This window comes from Marmota monax, unplaced genomic scaffold, assembly GCF_021218885.2.
Source record: "Marmota monax isolate L192 unplaced genomic scaffold, Marmota_monax_Labrador192_F-V1.1 WCK01_AAM20220418_F8-fsc00040, whole genome shotgun sequence".
Taxonomy (NCBI): Eukaryota; Metazoa; Chordata; class Mammalia; order Rodentia; family Sciuridae; genus Marmota; species Marmota monax.
In genome coordinates, this window is record NW_026692782.1 from 3,573,997 (window position 1) to 3,592,500 (window position 18,504).

At 34.1% G+C, this 18,504-nt stretch overlaps 1 protein-coding gene across 4 annotated transcripts in view; it reads left to right on the plus strand.

The window, feature by feature from the left end:
- Ddx60 (DExD/H-box helicase 60) overlaps positions 1 to 18,504 on the plus strand; it is a 100,637-nt gene that overhangs the window by 24,666 nt on the left and 57,467 nt on the right. For all 4 annotated transcript variants that reach the window (XM_046447873.2, XM_046447874.2, XM_046447871.2 and 1 more), the window contains 8 exons: positions 5,235 to 5,376; positions 6,472 to 6,627; positions 8,689 to 8,794; positions 9,538 to 9,653; positions 10,939 to 11,099; positions 14,212 to 14,464; positions 16,769 to 16,935; positions 17,444 to 17,602. In XM_046447873.2, coding sequence (XP_046303829.1) covers positions 5,235 to 5,376; positions 6,472 to 6,627; positions 8,689 to 8,794; positions 9,538 to 9,653; positions 10,939 to 11,099; positions 14,212 to 14,464; positions 16,769 to 16,935; positions 17,444 to 17,602 — 1,260 coding nt within the window. The remainder of the gene's footprint in view (positions 1 to 5,234; positions 5,377 to 6,471; positions 6,628 to 8,688; positions 8,795 to 9,537; positions 9,654 to 10,938; positions 11,100 to 14,211; positions 14,465 to 16,768; positions 16,936 to 17,443; positions 17,603 to 18,504) is intronic.

Genomic DNA, 18,504 nt, shown 5'->3' on the forward strand with positions numbered 1-18,504 from the left:
CACTCAGATCATTGCTGGCAATTGTTAATATTTTGGTTTATTCTTTTTGAGTTCAAATGCATGGATTTTTCTGTTGTTTTTTTTTGCATTGGAACCACACACACATGTGCACACAAACACACACATGCACATAATTTTTTCCTTATATATAAATACAAACATATATATTTTTTTCACATCACTGGTTAGCATTATATATATATATACATATGTATGTTATTATACATATATATTATACATAAATAATATATATAGTTTTAGATGGACACAATATCTTTATTTTATTTATTTTTATGTGGTGCTGAGGATCAAAGCCAGTGCCTCCCCTCTGCTAGGTAAGCACTCAACCACTGTGCTACAACCCCAGCCCCTAGTTAGCATTATTTTTTTTTGTGAATACTAGTTATCTTTTAATGGTCTACTTACTCATTTCTCTATTATGTAATGTTAAAAAGACTTTGATACTTATGCTACAAATGCTGTTATTGTATGAGCTTTTTCCTTTTAACTTGAGTATTCACTTTGGCTTGATACCCAAAATGAAATTAAGTAGAATAAATAATATGGACATTTTTAAGGATATTGATACATGTAGTCAATATGTTCAAGAAAAGTGTTCTATACCCAATCAATTAATTAGAAGCCAATCCACAAACATTTACCTAGAGCATATGTATCATGCTTATCTTGGGATAGGTTAAGAAAAAAAAACTTACCTGTCCCACTCCAACTCTTTATTAGAACTACATTTTGCAAAGAAGACAGATAACGAGTTTTTAACAATTGCTATGAAGGAGGAACTGTAGGATGTTTTACAATCTGATAATATGAAGATCCAACCCAGTTTTGCAAGGGATGGTTTTGCTTAAGAAGTAAAGTGAACCAAGTCCTGAAGGATGGATAGGAGTTAGCAGGATGGGGAAATAAGGAAAACTGGATTCAGAGAGAATCAGCAGCATGTGTGATTGTCCTGAGGATGATATGATCAGGGAGTTAAGATCCAACTCTTTTAATAGGAATAGAGAGAATGAGGGTTGAAGCAGAAGAGGCAGGTAAAAGGCAAGTCAGAGGGGATCCTGTAGGGCCTGATAAGAGAGTGGCCATATCACTTGGTCATAAGCACTGAGAATCAAGGGGTTGGTTTCAAGCAGATCAAGGGCACTTTTATTTAAAAAAAATCCCTGCCTTGCAGTGTAGACAGAACATTGTAGAGGCAAAACAGCAGATTTGAGGACATTGTGTGTCTATTACCTTAGTCATGTAAAGATATTGATGGTGTTAGGGTCTAAGGAAGTGGCCTTTGACCATTGGTGGATCTGGTTATGTTGCTTGTGTGGAACACTGAAGAGTGATGTACACTTGAGCACAGCCAGACTGAGTGGTGGGCACCCCTTTCTTACCGAAACAAGGATGGCACTTGCATAAATGCTTTGCATCAAAGACTGGCATGTGAGGTATACAGGAGATTCATGAAGGAAACTGACCATGATTAAAAAGGAATTGATTTGGACTAATTTTTCTGGGTAGTGCATAGATTGCATTTATTATATTAGCACCATGTGGATATAAGGTCAGTAATTGAAGGTCAAGTATAGAAAAACACATTTATTGAATATTTTAAGTGTTTGAACACTCATAATTGTTTTAATTAAAAACTTTTTAAAGAGTTTTGGGATGCAGTAAATATTAGATGGTGTGACCATAGCACCATGCGATTTCTGTTGATGTTTATATGAGGAAATACATACCTGTATTCCAAATCCCATTGCAGAACTTTCCTCTAAGTATTTTGATAGTCTATCAGGAGGCTGTAGTCTATGGTTCATTAAAAGAGGGTTAGGAAGATTCCATTTCTAGCTCCTATTTAATTTACTTTAGACATTTTAACCTAAATCCCTTTAGGTTAATATAGTAAACCTGGTGATACTATGTGTAAAATAAGACATTATAGCATCAGTATTATTATGCTGTAGCTTTTGTTGTAAATCCATTTCTCAGAAATATTTAACTTTATTTTGTTGAAGTTATAGTGATTAAGTTATGCGTACTTAACTACCAAAGGGTATGAATGTAATACTTGTGGTATTGATTTACAGGTAAATAACAAAAAATTAACTTAAAGTTGTCTTTTATGAAGAATGTTCTATGTAGTTGTTTAAAAATGCATTTGAAAGAATTAGGCAAAAATGACATTGTAAAATTCTATAAATTTGGGATGGTTTTAAGATGGCCCTGAAGAACATGCTTTCTAACTTATGTGATAGAAATATCAGTCTTTAATTGGGATGACCTGGATTGCTGGAAGTGATAACAACACCGCTATTTATTCTGCACTTGCTCCACATGTGTGTCCTTTATTTGTATCACTTCATTTAGATACGTATTTCTTTATTTTAAATTGAAAAATTGGGGCTGAAAGAAAGTGACCCACAAGCACAAGTAATAAATGGCCACGATGAGATAGGACTTCTGCCCTGTCCAGCTTCGAACATACGACCTCTGCAGTAGTGTCTGGATTTTCCATGGTCAGTCTCCCTTCTCTTCTTTCCCATACTCTATAGTCCCTGCTGTTGGAAGCATCCTGTAGCTTGAAATGTAATTTCAGGAACCCCCTGAGATTTTTACAATAGAGGATGTTTTTGAGAACTCAGGAAAAAGTAACTGGGAAAATCTGTGGGATAGCTCAGGGAGGTCTACTGTGGACCTTGGCAGTGGAGGCCACACTAGAGGCACTTCTTGTATCAAGTGGATGAAGTGAGGCCCCATTACTGTGATGCTTTCAAATACTTTGGTTCACTCTAGGGCATCATGGGAAAGAGATCTGGGGGAAAACTACATGGCAGTCATTCTCAAAGTGTGGTTCCTGTACAATAGTGTCAGCAGCACATGGAAACTTCTTAGAAGTGCAGAGTCTTAGGCCTCCCCTGAGACCTACTGAGTCAGATGCCCAGCAATGTGTGTTTTATTTAACAACCCTTCCAGATGAGGCTCAGGCTAACTTTTGAGAACCATGGTTCTATGGCTGTGTGCAGCTTTTTTGGTGGTTTATTTGTAGATATAACTAAACTATAGGTAAAAGGTTCCTGCTTCCCTTGATATTTTTATCTTCATCGTGAACTTTGGGCAGCCTCCTTGAACTTATGTGGTTAGAACCAGGCTGTGTTGTACATTTAAAAAAATATCAGAATCGTACCAATTCTCAGCCTCACCAGCAATGTATTGAGTGTGCCCTTTTTTCCATATTCTCGCCAACATTTATTATTACTTATATTCTTGATAATTGCTATTCTGGCTGGAGTAAGATGGAATCCCAGTGTAGTTTTTTTTTTATCTCTTGTACTTTTATTGTTTACATTTAACTTAACACTTGAAATTTAATAGGAATATTTTTTTCCACAAATGGTTATTGAAATGTCACCTATTTATTTATTTATTTATTTATTTATTTTTTATTATTAGTTGTTCAAAGCATTACATAGCTCTTGACATATCATATTTCATACATTTGATTCAAGTGGGTTATGAACTCCCATTTTTTCCCCGTATACAGATTGCAGAATCACATCGGTTACACATCCACGTTTTTACATACTGCCATACTAGGGTCTGTTGTATTTAATTTGCACTTCTCTATTGAGATTCCTCAGCAACCGTGGAATGGAACCACTATTTGACCCAGTTATCCTGGTCCAGAGTATATACCCCAAAGACTTAAAATCAGCATATTACAGTGATGTAGCCACATCAATGTTTATAGCAGCTCAATTCATGATAGCGAAGTTATGGAACCTAGGTGCTCTTCATCAGGTGAATGGATAAAGAAAACATGGCATATATACACAGTGGAGTATTACTCAGCCATAAAAAGAATGACTTTATGATATTTGCTAGTAAATGAATAAATCTGGAGACTATCATGCTAAACCAAGTAAGCCATTTCCAAAAAAAAAAAAACAAAGGCCAAATGTTTTCTCTGATATGTGGAAACTAACCCACAATAAGGCAGGGGTTGAGCGTGAGGGGAAGAATGGAAGTTCAGTAGATTGGACAATAGGGAACGAGGAAGGATAGGGAGGATAGGAAAAGAAAAGACAGTAGAATGAATCTGACATAATTTTTCCATGTACATATAAGAAAACAACACAGTGAATCCCACCGTCATACATCCAGAAGATTGGGACTCTCAATAGAATAAGATATATTTCACGCTTGTAATTATATCAAAATCTAGTCTGCAGTCATGTATAACAAGAACCAATAAATAAATAATAAAATAAATATAAGATTTCATAAAATTAGTGTGAAAAACATGCAAACTGTTGGTTAATATTTTCATCATTAATTGCATGCTAACATGATAATATTTTAAATCTATGTGTTAAATCAAATAAATTACTATAATTTATTTCAGGTTGTTTTTAATATAATTTCTTGAAAATTTGAAGGACAACTTGCCCATATTTCATTTCTATTGGACAGCACTAGGTTAAAGTTCCACATCAATAGAGATAAATTAATTGTTCCTGAATTGTCTCCATTTGCAACGCACTTGTGTTTTGCTTTTAAGGGGTGTGGGGGTAGAGAAGCTTCAGTCTCCTCTTTCAGTTTATCTGAAAATGACTGCTAATTGTCATTCATTGAAAGCTTTACTAGGTTCTGATTTGGGTCCACTCTACCAGGAACTCAGTGTGATCAGTGAAGACACTCTGCCTGTGCCCTTTGGGAATATAGCCTCCCAGCCTAAACCCAGTGGGTGCACAAGGTGCCTGGGAATTTTTGAGTTGAAGGGGATTCAGCATATTTTAGATCCCTGAATAATCAAAAGCTTTTTAAAATGGTCTTTCGACCTGAAAGTAAAATTGGAAAACATTAAAACCTAAGTAAGAATAGAGGCATATTTGAAAGCCGAAGTATTTCTATAGCTTTGAGACTCTATCTACATATCACAGAGGAAGGGAAAAAATATTGAAAATTGAATACAGGTTTCCTTGATTTGGAATAAAGAACTGTACTGAATTCACTTGGAAGGAAGTTTTGAATTTAATTTTTGCTTTAATCTTTTAAGTAATGAAGCGTTCATCAGCACCCAGCCTGAGTGGGCTTATATATTAATAAGAATTGAAACAGTCTTGCCCACGGGCCTTATAGTTGAATTACAGAAATGTATAAAGTCATTCCATACTTTATTGCTAAAATTAAAATTGTAAATAAATTGGTTTTATTTTCATTTTCAGAAAAGGTGGTGTGAATATTCCATCCTAAGTAATATAAACATTTTCGAATCTTGGAATCTGAATTTAGTTCACCTTTCCGACTTAAGTGATGAGCCTTTGTTGAAGAATATTGCATTTTACTATGAAAATGAGGATGTAAAAGGTATAACCTTACTATATAATGATAATTAAGCTTTCATGCGGAGATAAATATTGCAGAGGTTTTAAATCTTCAAAGAAATTTTATTGAACTTCTAGCATATAAAAGCAATTATTTTCCTTTCTTTTAATCTTTGTTCATTTATGTAAATAATTTTTACTTAGTGATAATCAGAATGAATATTGAATTTCAAAATATTTATTTCACTTAATATCACTCCAAAAGTATTTTGGGGAAAAATATGTATTTATGTATAAGGCATTTCCAGATAATTTTACCAGTTAAATTTTTCCTTTAAGTTCATGCATAATATTTCTTAATAAAATTACTCTAATTAATGTGATTTCTGCTAGTAGATTTTTTTAAAAAGTACCCTTTTCCTAAAAGACAAGTATTTTTATATATTTGTTATGTGTCATTTTTTATATCTTTTTTTTTAAATAGTTTTCTTAGAATAAGTCTACTGACGTTTCTTTTTTGTTAAAGAAAAATAAAAACCATTGTCATGGAACCATAACTGAGCTTTATTGAAGGTTTTAAAAAATATTTTCAGTTGTGGATGGAGACAATACCTTTATTTTGTTTATTTATTTATTTTTATGTGGTGCTAAGGATTGAACCCAGTGCTACACGCATGTTAGGCAAGTGCTCTACCACTGAGCTACAACCCAGCCCTACTGAAGCTTTTTTGACAGCTTGGGTTTGGTTGCTTTGTATTGCTAACATTGGAATGAACTGACTACCTGTAAATTCAGTGGTCTTTTACTAATTTTTCATCTCTCCAAAATCATAGCTATATGCATTTTTATTGACTGTAAAGTTATGTATGCTATAACATCTTAAAAGCATTAAAGAATAATGAAGAACATTAAATATTCACCATCTGTTATACTTAGTAACTATAGTTATAATTTTAACACTTATCAAATAGAAAAACAAGAACAACTTTAAAATCTGCTCTCTTAGTCAACACCAGTGACCATTTTCTTCTAGGTCTAATATGTATCTCACTGAAAACATTACTATTTGACATATAGTTAGAGCTCCATAAATTTAGTCAAAATATATGCATCTATAGTGTTTTTCATTGTTATATAGGCCTACATTTGAATTTGGGAAATGCTATTATGAAGGATTATGAACATCTCTGGAACACTGTATCAAAGTTGGTAAGAAAGTTTAATGTGGGAAATTCATTTCCTTTGAGGACAACAAAACTTCAGTTTCTTAGAAAGTCTCCATCACCAATCAAAGGTAACAGATTCCTAATTTAATTCAAAATATAAGCATTGTTTCACTGAAAATGTTTTGAAAGTACCACTGACTTAATGCTGCAAATATACATACTTTTCTGGTATTATACATTTTAATAATTGTCATATGTTTAGGGTGGTATGCAATGACTATAATTTGGAAGATTTATATTTTGTTTGCAATTAGTGTTGTTGCCAATTTAAAAAATGAGCCAGATATATGTGAAATTCTATTTTCAGCAGTATGGAAATTTGGATTAACTAAAAAAAAAATCTCCTAGTTTAAAATGCTTGAAATCTGGATTAAGAGACACCCAACATTCCTGTGTTGGGGGACAGGAAGATGTAGTTTAAAGGATATACATTAGCATTTATGTAGGATGCACCTCTAGATATCTATTGTACTACATGAGGAATATAGTTAATAATATTAAATATTATATTTAGAAATATGTATGGTAGATACAACATGGTGAAATTGTAGAACGTAAAAAATAAAGAATCTTAAAGTACCGGTGATACCTACAAAGAAAAAAGATTAATCTATTAATAAATTTTCCTTTAACAATAATAGAATTCAGAATGCAGTGGAATTATATGTAGTTGTTAAAATATAATTTAAGAATGAATGAGAAATAGGTACAATTTCAGAAAAACAAAAATTGATTTATTCATTATCACAGCATCACTGAAGACGTTTCTTTGTGATGAACCTCAGGTAAAAGAAAATGATTCAAAAGGAGTGTGAGAGGGCTGGTGTTGTGGCTCAGTGGTAGAGCGCTCACCTAGCACATGCAAGGCCCTGGGTTTGATCCTCAGCACCACATAAAAATAAATAAATAAAATAAAAGTATATATATATATATATATATATATATATATATATATAGAGAGAGAGAGAGAGAGAGAGAGAGAGAGAGAGCCACAGGATACTTAGGATATATTGATAGAAGGATATTTTTCATAATTTAGGGAAAAATATACTCTTCTATCAGTATGAGTTCCTTCAGACAAAGACCATTGAGTGCAAGTAGTTTATTGATCCCACGAATATCCAGTAAGAGAGTGCTTAGATAAGATTCAGAAGGGAATAGCACCAATGTAGGAAATGCTCATGAGTTGGTTTCCATTGAAGGCAAGTCCAAGTAAATTTCACTAAAAATCTTGAAAGGTACAAAGTACCCAGGAGGTGTCTTAACTGAAGAGCAAGATAATTGAAGTATTTATCAATAAACTCCTGTTGTGACTGTGGGTAAGGGCTGTCTTTAGTGTTTCTGGTCTGCTCCACTTGGGCTGTAGGTAGAAAAGTGCTCAGCCAGGGTTGCAGGGGCTTAGGACAGGAAAGTATCAGGGCAATCACAGGAACAGGGGACAGCAAGAGGAAGAGCAATGGCGGTGTACCTAGAATTAAGAACTAGGCGCCATAGAAAAAGTCATTCATGAGCCCATTATCGTAGATATATCAGAATAGATGCCAGATATATCTGATATCTATGATATCTACTGATCTATCTATCCACCTACCTATCAATCATCTGTCTAGCTATTCTGTGTGTGTTAGGTTATAATATCAAGGAGGACCCAAGAGAATACTGTAATGATAGAAAATATATCATTACTACCTATATTTTTCCTACTTCTTTTTAATTTCATTTCATAAAAGAGTGTGTGTGTGTGTATGTGTGTGTGCACGCACTCGCGCGCATGTTTGATCTGAGTGAAACTTCCATCTTGAGATTCCTTGTCTCATACTGGGGAATAATAAAAGCAAAAATATTTGCAAATAAGAAATATATATATATATATACCTACAGATTACTCTGTTCATCCATCCATCTACCTACCTATTCACCAATATGCTTAATTTCTGTCTGTTCTGCTGTGTTCCAGAATGTTTTAATGTGAGAAATAGCTTAATACGCAGGACTGAAATTGATAAATGTAAATAGGATTAATGACAAATATTTTTAATGTGAAGTTTTTAGAATATATATATTATATTCTTGTATAAATATTTCACATCTATCCTTGTTTTATTTTATTTATTTATTTTTGTTTACAGATGGTTCTAATGAAAAGCTGCCTAATTTGGGTTTTATTCCAGTGTCATCTGATGTGATCGATAAGTTTACTGGCGACATTTTGAAGGACTTTCCTTTCCTAAAGAGGTAGATGGCCCAAAATGAGCTTTATATAAATAAACACTTGCATGAAATGGATGAGTTACTTATTAAAGATTCTTTGAAATATATTTCACTACATGTAATATGTGCTGTAGTATATAATGAATTTAATATCAAAATATTCAATGATCTGGGCATGGTGGCACATATCTCTAATCCCAGCTGCTTGGGAGACTGAAGCAGGAGGATCCCAAATTCAAAGCAGCCTCAGCAATTTAGGGAGGCCCTAGGCAACTTAGTGACATCTCAAAATAAAACATAAAAGTGATGGGTTGTGGCTCAGTGGTTAAGTGCCCCTGGGTTCAATCCCCAGTACATCTATCTATCTATCTATCTATCTATCTATCTATCTCTATATCTACCTATATCTATATAGATAGATAGATAGGTAGATAAATGGGGAGAGAGAGAAAGAGAGACAGAGAGAGAAGAGACCTTTGATCACTCCTGTGTAAACATGTATGTGATTTTAATCTTAGAGTACACCACTCTAGCCCCATGTTTTATTTAATGAATATTTGTGGATGTGGATGGGACTGTTAGAAACATGGAGTGGTTCTGGGTTCTTAAGCCTCTTATAAACTGCTGTTTGGATTCTACCACTCGTATCATATCACAGGAAGAAGAAAGAAACCTATGATTTTCAGAAATTATTACAAAATGAAATCTGTGCTGTTATATTTGGAGGCAAGCAATTAAAACATGTGTGTATTTCTGTTTGTTCACAGTGATGATCCCATCGTTACCTCCCTGGTGAAACAAAAGGAATTTGATGAACTTGTGCATTGGCATTCTCACAGACCTCTTAGTGACGATTATGACAGGACAAAGTGCCAATATGATGGTGAGCCCAGGGACTGGGATGAAATAAATTGAAATTGAAATTGATTTCACTCTCTGTTGTTTTATTTTATAGTGAAAAATTCTCACATTATGAGCCATGAGTTAAAATTAAAATAGTCTACAAGTATTCAGATGTACATCAGGAAGGATGGTAATGGAAAAATTCTCATTTTGTGTCCTGATGGTTTGTAGGTGTCTTAGGAGAGGGTGCAAAAATATGGCATTTGTCTCCTCAAGACCTGGGCTCGGTTTTAAGAAAAGATAGTTTGTGATTTAAAAGGTATGTGTATTCCGTGGAGTCAAATCTGGTGAGGCCTAGTCTTTCCAGCAACTTTCACTGTGGACTGCATGTAACAAATACAAGCATTGCCACCTGCCTTTGTGCTTAGGGGTTCAAGCGACAAAAGGAAGCCACAGAACCACTGCCAGTAGATCAGCAGAGCTTGAATTAGGAATCTTGTCTCCTCAGTTCATTCCTTGTCTTCATCTCACCTTTAATCTACTTCTATGCTTACCCCCACCTCCTTAGAGTTGACAAAACTTACTTTCAGAAGACGTTAAGGGATTGCCCAGTAAGTATGCTCCTATGAAATACTCATCAGCCTGCTTATAGAAATAGCTACCAAGATTCCTGTAAGATAGGAAGAGAGGCTTTAGATGAACCATTCACGTCTTTCAAAGTGGTTTGACTTGATGTATATAGATTCAGACATAGAGAAATTAACCAGCGTGGTTATTCCATTCAACTGAACATTGAAGTTTCTTTTTTTGGGTGAGGGGATATGGGAGTAATTCATACCCTGATTGTTGGGCCTTGCTGTGACATTGGGTTTTTAGAATGAAGAGAGCTTTCTTTAGCTGCCAAGTTCTTGGTCTGTGTCTGTGGTCCAGAGTAAGGATTTTTTTTTTCCCATAGAGTGATGCAAGAAGTCAGACTATCTTACATGGTTTTCTTTTTTGATTCTGCTTCTACCTTTCTTTTAACCTCATTCCCCAGGCATGTGAGAGATAATGTCCCAAATGTGTCATTTTTTGGTAGTATCCTAATATTTGTTTTTGGAAGTAGGCCATGAAAAGTGCTCTGTCACCTCTGTAAGTAGGATGGGAAATGACTCTATGAAGAAGAGACAGTAGTTTGAGCTGATTCCTTTTGCTAAGAGAATCTCAATTCAGGCTGTCTCATATCAGAAAGAAAAGTACATGTCTATGGGCTGGTGGGAAGAATTAGTAAGAATGCCACTAGAAAAAAAAATAGCAATATTACATGTTCATCTTTCATTTTTCAGAAAAATCTAGAGATCCTCGTGTTCTTAGATCCTTGCAAAAGTATCACCTTTTTCAACGATTTTATGGGAATTCATTAGAATCAGTCTCTTCAAAACTCATCATAAGTCAAGGTGTTAAGCCAAAGAAGGATAGTCATGAGCCCAAGAGCAAAAAGACACGTGTAAGTTTTGACAAATTCTACGGATTTTTACTTTACTTAAGTTGATGTTTGTTCATCCTTTGGTGGTTAATTTTTATGTGAGACTTTTTTCATTTGATTACTTAATGTCCTATTTACTTGCTAAGAAAGTCTAACCCACATGTAAAATGTTATATACAATCCTCTGTACATAACAACATATATTTATGTAGAAAAGAATAAAAGACATCAAGTGACTAAAGGTTTGGATTTAGAAATGTTGAAGTAACAGTAAGAGTATAGTTGTTGATTAGTTAATGACATTCAATACCTTTTTTTTTTTTTACATAAGTGGTAAAATAGGGAAGAAATAACTGTCTGCTCATTTTTGCTTAATAGACTGTCTACACTCTTCCAAAGCAGTTAAATTATGAGTTAATATACCACTTTTTTTGGCTGGAAGATTAGAATTATTCATCTCCTCATTTTTGTGCATTATATTCCTGCAATCTTACTGTTTTCCTCCTTGGAATGTCATTTTTCTACTGAGGACCGTACTGAGAATGGAGTAAATAAGGAAGATTCAAACCTATGTCTGGTTTAAAACTAATAGCTTATCATGTGAAAATTAACAATATCTTTGATAATATCTAAGTACAGAAAATTTGGTTAAAACTGAATTTACTGATTTGATGATTTTAGGCAAAGGTTTACTTTCTTCTTCTTTTTTTTTTTTTTACTAAAATGAGCAACTCATTAGAATTTAGTCTATTTCTGTGAAGATTAGGTAAAGTGTTTATTTTACTAAAGATATCCTCTAGAATTGAAGGTTTCAATATATTAGAGAGTGCCTGATAAACAACACCAATCCTAGCAAAGACATTTGTCACCTGTGTGCTTTATTGAATGAAGCAAGCATTGTGAAGTTATCAGAAATGAAGCATATGAAGATCCCACCCAGCCCACCCAAAAAAGAAAAGAAAAGATAATGAAAGAAAACAACAACAAAAATCTTTAGTCTCACTTTGAAAATTTTTTTTAGTTGTAGATGGACACAATACCTTTATTTTATTTATCTTTTTATGTGCTGCTGAAAATTGAACCCAGGGCCTCATACATACCAGGCAAGCACTCTACCACTGAGCCACAACTCCAATCCCCAGTCTCACTTCTGAGTACTTACTTGGGAAAATTTTGGCAAGATCAAGAAACTTCCATATCAGTATGCTTCTAATTTGCAAATTGGGAGTGACAACAGACATCAGTCCACAGTTTGAGGATTCATCTAAACAGCTCTTTTATATTCTATTCAAGATAATGCCAAAAATACCATGAACTATTCTAGAATGTTCTCAGTGCTTTTGTGAAGCCTCTCCTTGAACTGCTTCAAAAATGCAACCAGATATGGAGAATGTTTCAGCTTTTGCTTTAATAGTCAAAAAGAAGCCTCACTAAGCCCTCCTGTGATGGTTATTTCTTTTTCATGATAATGACCTTCTCATTTTTATAGCAAAATTTATTATCAGTGAGACCACTCAATTAAACTTTTACTTTTATTTAGGAGTACCATGAATCATCTTTTCCTTTTCTGAGATATGTTATAAAACAGTAAATTTGCAAATATTCTCATCACACAGTATAAGAGATGAAGACTAAAAAAAGATCTCATCCTTTCCCCTGATATTAAAAATTAAATAATTTCAAAGAAATTAAAACATCTTTATAATTTTATAAATATACTCTCCTACCAACAATAATCTAGGTACTCAGATTAAATGAGATTTGCGTATGTCAAGGAACTATGGCTTACTCTTATTTTTTTGAGACTGAACTATGTGGAATGGACTCATAATACAGAGCACTTAGAAGGTGAAAGATTGGGAAAGCTCAAATATTGTTGATTTGAATTAAATAATTAAAGAGAGATGACAATTAAAATTGACTTCATTATAAGCAAATGTTTCTTTCATTTTTTTTTTGTACCAAAGGTTGAACCCAGGGGCATTTAATCACATCCCCAGAAACCCCCCCATTCCTCTTTTTTTTTTTTTTTTTAAAGAATCTCACTAAGTTCCTTAGGGCCTTGCTAAATTGCTGAAGCTGGCTTTGAAATTGAGATCCTCCTGCCTCAACCTCCTGAGTCACTGGGATTACCAGTGTGCACCACCACTCTGGCAAACATTTACATATTAATTCCATGGCTAACCAGAACAGTGGAAGGGTTGTTAGAATCCTTTGCCAATACAATACTCCAATTTGTCTTTGTAGATTAATAGATCGGATTGCTAAAAGCAGGTAAAAATGAGTCTGTGTGGTGTTGAAGTCAATTGGAACCATTTATCTAGGTAGGGGAATTCGTTTGTCTCTATGTTGGTTCTTCTATTCACTCCTGTCCATCATCTTTTTCTTTATGGAATCATCAAACATTATGGACTAAATGCTTTGTGCTTGGCATCTGCAACATCTATGGCATAGTCCCATCAAGGATCTCAATCTAGTGAAGTATGACAGTAGAATTACATCTGCAGTACACACTGATGAGAGCTTTGATAGATGCCTGGTCAGAGGAAGGATAACATGACTTGGACATGAGAGAGTCAGGAAGAGCTTGGTGGTAGAAATGTCTTGAGCCAGTAGGGATAGGAAGGTGCTTTGGGAGAAACGGAAGAGGGTTGGCCATGCTAGAGAGAGTATGATATGCCACTGTACAGACATACAGAAGAGCAGTGGTGTCATGCTACTTTGATTTCATTACATTTACTCTTTTATGTATAATCTATACCAACTAGAAAATTAGAAGTTACCTACAGAGAGCCTTTATACTTACTAACTTGATTTGTCATACGTTTTTCATTGGTAGAGGCTTAATTTTAAGAGCATTAAAGAAGATTCTTTAAATTGGACCATTATCTTACACCGTATACAAAGATCAACGCAAAATAGGTTGAAGGCTTAACATTTGAACTGACCCTATAAAACAGCTAGAATAAGACAGTGGGAAAAAAGCTTTAAAGAATCTTCTTTAATGCTCATTCAAGAAGGGAAGATGGTCAAAATCATCAATACGCACTTACAAATATCGGCCCACTCATGAAGTGTCATCTTGGAATAGTTCCAACTTTTTTCAAAATATTGTTTCTTTTTTCTTGGGCAGGAGACCAAGGCTGAAATAATTACTAGAGAGAATAGGAAGAGGTTATTTGAAAAGGAAGAACAAAAAGAAGAGCAAAAATGGAATGCTCTGTCATGTTCTATTGAAAAAAAATTGAAAGAGAATTTAGTCTCTGGAATAAAGAACCTGGAAGATTTTCTGAAATCATGTAAAAGTAACTCAGTGAAAGTTCAAGTTGAAATGTTAGGGTTAACTGCCTGCTTGAAAGCATGGAAGGAACATTGCCGAGATGAAGGTATGTGATTTTGTTTTTCTTATTTGGGGGAGTTGGAGAATTAACACAAATGTAATGATGACAGTTGTCATTTATTAGCTGGAAATTTGTGTTATAGGACTCAACGTACATGGAAGACTGACTCAGGAAGATCACAACTTCAAGATTAGCCTCAGCAACTTAGTGAGACCCTGTCTCAAAAAAAAAAAAAAAAGGACTGGGGATGTTGCTCAGTAGTTAAGCACCTCTGGGTTCAATTCCCAGTACCAAAAAAAAAAAAAAAGACTTACATACGTTGTCTGATTTTATGTAGGTACTATGATCACTATTTTATTAATGAGCAATGACATTGTAGAAAGGGTTTCAGTAGTAAATACCCAGGAGATTTATAAGCATTATATGCCAAGTAGTGCTAAGGGAAATGACAACGAGGCACCCAGGGAGAATCTGTCATTTGCTTTTGGGTTCCAAAACAAATACTTTCTTCCTGGATAAATAAAAATTCTTGTTGGTCTACCATGCTTGGTTCTCCCAAAGTTTCTGTGGATTCCATGTGCTCTACTAAAATTGCAAGTAGTAGAAAAGAAAAGAGGCAGAAAGAAGAAGACAAGGTGAAATAGAACTGAGTAGAGATGTGCAAATCAATAGCAGTGAAATAATCATGTTTCATAATACCTCTGACATGACAGTTTTTTTGAGTAAGCCTAATGGATCTGTCAGGTTGAGCATTTCCACACTCACGTGATTCCCAGGTTCTCCTGGCCCCAGACTTTCATTCTACTGTCTTCAATCTGCTTTAGCAAAGCCAGCCTCTCACTGGGTATTTTATCCCAGCCAGGGGCAAAGGCTTAGCTTAGCGTGTTTTCTCTTCAACTAAGGTATTGAATCAGGATTTGTAGTTGTCTGCTACTGAGAGATCAGAATTCACAGTGGCTTTAAGAAAATCCTACTTTATTTCACTCATTTAAATGAGGCAATCCAGGGCTGCTTTGTGACATTAGGTTCTTTCATCTTTGTATTCCCTTATCCCTGTTGACATTCTTCTAGTTATCTTGTTTCCCTAGATGACAGCATTCTAGCAAATATTAGGAGAAAGGGAAGAAGGCAGAATCTCCTCTCTGCAGCTCTGTGTCTCTCTTTTCAGAAGCTTTCCTAGCTATCAACTTCTGCTTAGAAGTCCTTCATCAGGACTTAGTCACAAGACTACACCCAACCACAATGGTTCTGGTAATGTAGACTTTTACTCGGGTATGTCGAACTTCCCAATAATACAGAGAATTAAATAAGGAATGTTGAGTAGAGAATTTTAAAGAAGCATTTGGTACAAAAAATGTCCTCGTCCTTATTTTTCATCTACTGAAACTCCGCTTATTCCCTGAATCCATTTCATGAAATGTCTTTCCATAAAGCCTCCCTCAGTAGTCAGGTTCCCATAATACCTACAGGGTCAACCAGGGAACACACATTGTCTTTCTAAGTGAACTGGAATTTCCTGAAGAGTCAGAACTCCCTACTAAATTTCCTGGGTAGTCTCCTATAGCACTCAGTAGGTGTTTGGTAATATTTATTAAATAGATAAAAATGAAAAGAAAGATGGAGTCCAAAGAGCCCTGATATGGTAAGAATAAAAAGATTAGCAGAAGGGAAGAATAAAAGGGATACACGGGGCTATAAGAAATGGAGAGAGATTTCAAAGTTTGGATCTGGCAGTTGAATTGAAGGGCTCCAATATTTATACCAAATACTTATGGTCAACACTTGTGCTCAATAATGTTGCTAAGTTTTTACCAAATATTTAAAGTTGTACCAATATTTTTTTGAACATAGTAGAAGAAACATGAAAATAATGAGGAAAATATTTACTGTTCTCATTAAATTTCTACAAAGTTCACATTTAATGATCTTTTTTCAATCATGAACTACATGATTTTTCTTTTTCTTTTTTTATCCCTGATACAGATATTCTCAATAATACATACAGATGAAGCGTGAATAATTAAACTTTAATTTTATTTTATTTAGGCCTTTGTACTCCCAAATCTCCATAAATGCCAAGTAAGATAACAAATTTGAATAAGATAGGTTAGAATAATTACTCTTGGATAATGAAACTTTATTAATTTGATGCCTTTAATAAAAATTTGATTTTTTAAAAAATTCTTTTTTAAAATATTTTTTTTAGTTGTAGATGGACACACTATCTTTGTTTTATTTATTTATTTTGATGTGGTGCTGAGGATGGAACCCAGTGCTTCATGCGTGAGGGGCAAGGGCTCTACCACTGAACTACAATCCCAGTCTCTGATTTCTTCATTCTTTACCAAGGTAAAACCACAAAAGATTTGGTGATACCCATTCAAATGATGAAAAGGATCCACTCCTTGATGGAAAAGTACTCAGAGAATTTACAAGAAGCTGATCGGCAACTCATAGCCAGATGCCTTAGGTACTTAGGATTTGAGGAGTTGGCATGTTCTTTACATCCAACCAAGGTAATGTTTTTAGAGCAACTTTGTTTTAATAGAATAATTATGAGTTATAAAGTGTCTTGGTAATACAGTCATCTCTTTTAGATTTTTTTATTGAAAATATTATCATTATTAGTAATATACCTGCCCAATCTTGAAGTATAGTCTAAAATTACAAATCTTGAACAAATGCTTACCTGGACATAAAAATTAAAAGCCAGATAATTTTGAAGATCTTTTAAACTAATCTTAATTCTATCAAAACATCTCAAAACTATAGTGTGATTGTTCAATTGTTTTTAACTATTTATCAGATTCATAGCCACAAATACCATGATGGATATTTGGAAGTCTTGATGTCTACTAGTTAATTCACAATGAAGAAAATGATTTAAGTGGTAACATGTCCATGAAATTTAAAACGGGGTTAAATACTTTTCACATGGAAGGAACTCAATATTAAATATTTTAATCATTTAAATAATGTTGTAATTTAAAATCACTTTCAAAATAATGTTTTAAAATAATATAGGATGTGATGGATGACATAAAAAAGAAGAAAAAGAATAAATATTCAATTGGCATTGGGCCAGCTCGGTTTCAACTGCAATACATGGGCCATTATTTGATAAGAGAAGAAAGAAAAGATCCAGATCCAAGGGTCCAGGATTTTATTCCTGACACATGGCAGGTAATGATGTGAATGCAAAAAATATTCTTGCATTTTCTTATTATATGTGAACTTTGGAGCTGCTCATTATTGTTTTATGTATTATATTTGGTATAGGCTTTTAAATATTGAATATTGAATCATGCCATTAAAAATACTTAGTTATTTAAAATGACAAATATACACTGTTATTTTATTATTTAAAGAAAGAAAAGTTTTCATTTAATATATAGACAATTTCCTTGAAGGTATTTGACAAATTCACATACATCAATTTGAAATTTAAGATGTTTCTATCATCCCTCTGAATCCTATGACACAGCCTCCAGATTGGCCCTGTATCAACAGGATTTCATATGTAAACATACAAAGGCACACAGAAAAATTTGGGTAAACAGTAAAGACAATTGTTTAGTTATGTACACACTGCATCTGCCACCATAGTAGTTATTCTTCTATAAATGTACATAAAGCAAAATTTGATGGCTATAACATTTGGAAGAAAATTATCTGCTTTTGCATACAATGAACCATATAAAATTTCTGATAAAGTAAGCATGTTTCTCTATAAAAATGCAATTTCAGGGGTTAAATATAATAGACTGTCCCACTCAGAATCAGACTGTGTTAGTCAGCTTTTCATTAATATAGTGAGATACCTGAGAGGGCCTGAATTTATAAAGAGGTTTATTTAGGTCACAGTTTTGGAGCTTCAAAGCCCAAGGAGGCATCATGTCACAGTAGGAACAAATGTGTGAGAAAGCATCACATCTCAAAAACAAAAAGCATAGAAAGCTAGTGGGGCCAGGCTCAAGGTTTTGTAATAAACCTCTTTTGAGAACTACTAAGAAGTCTCATAAGAACCATCTTCTGAAGGCATGCCCCCAGTGACCTCAGGTCCTCTTACTAAGACCCATCTCTTA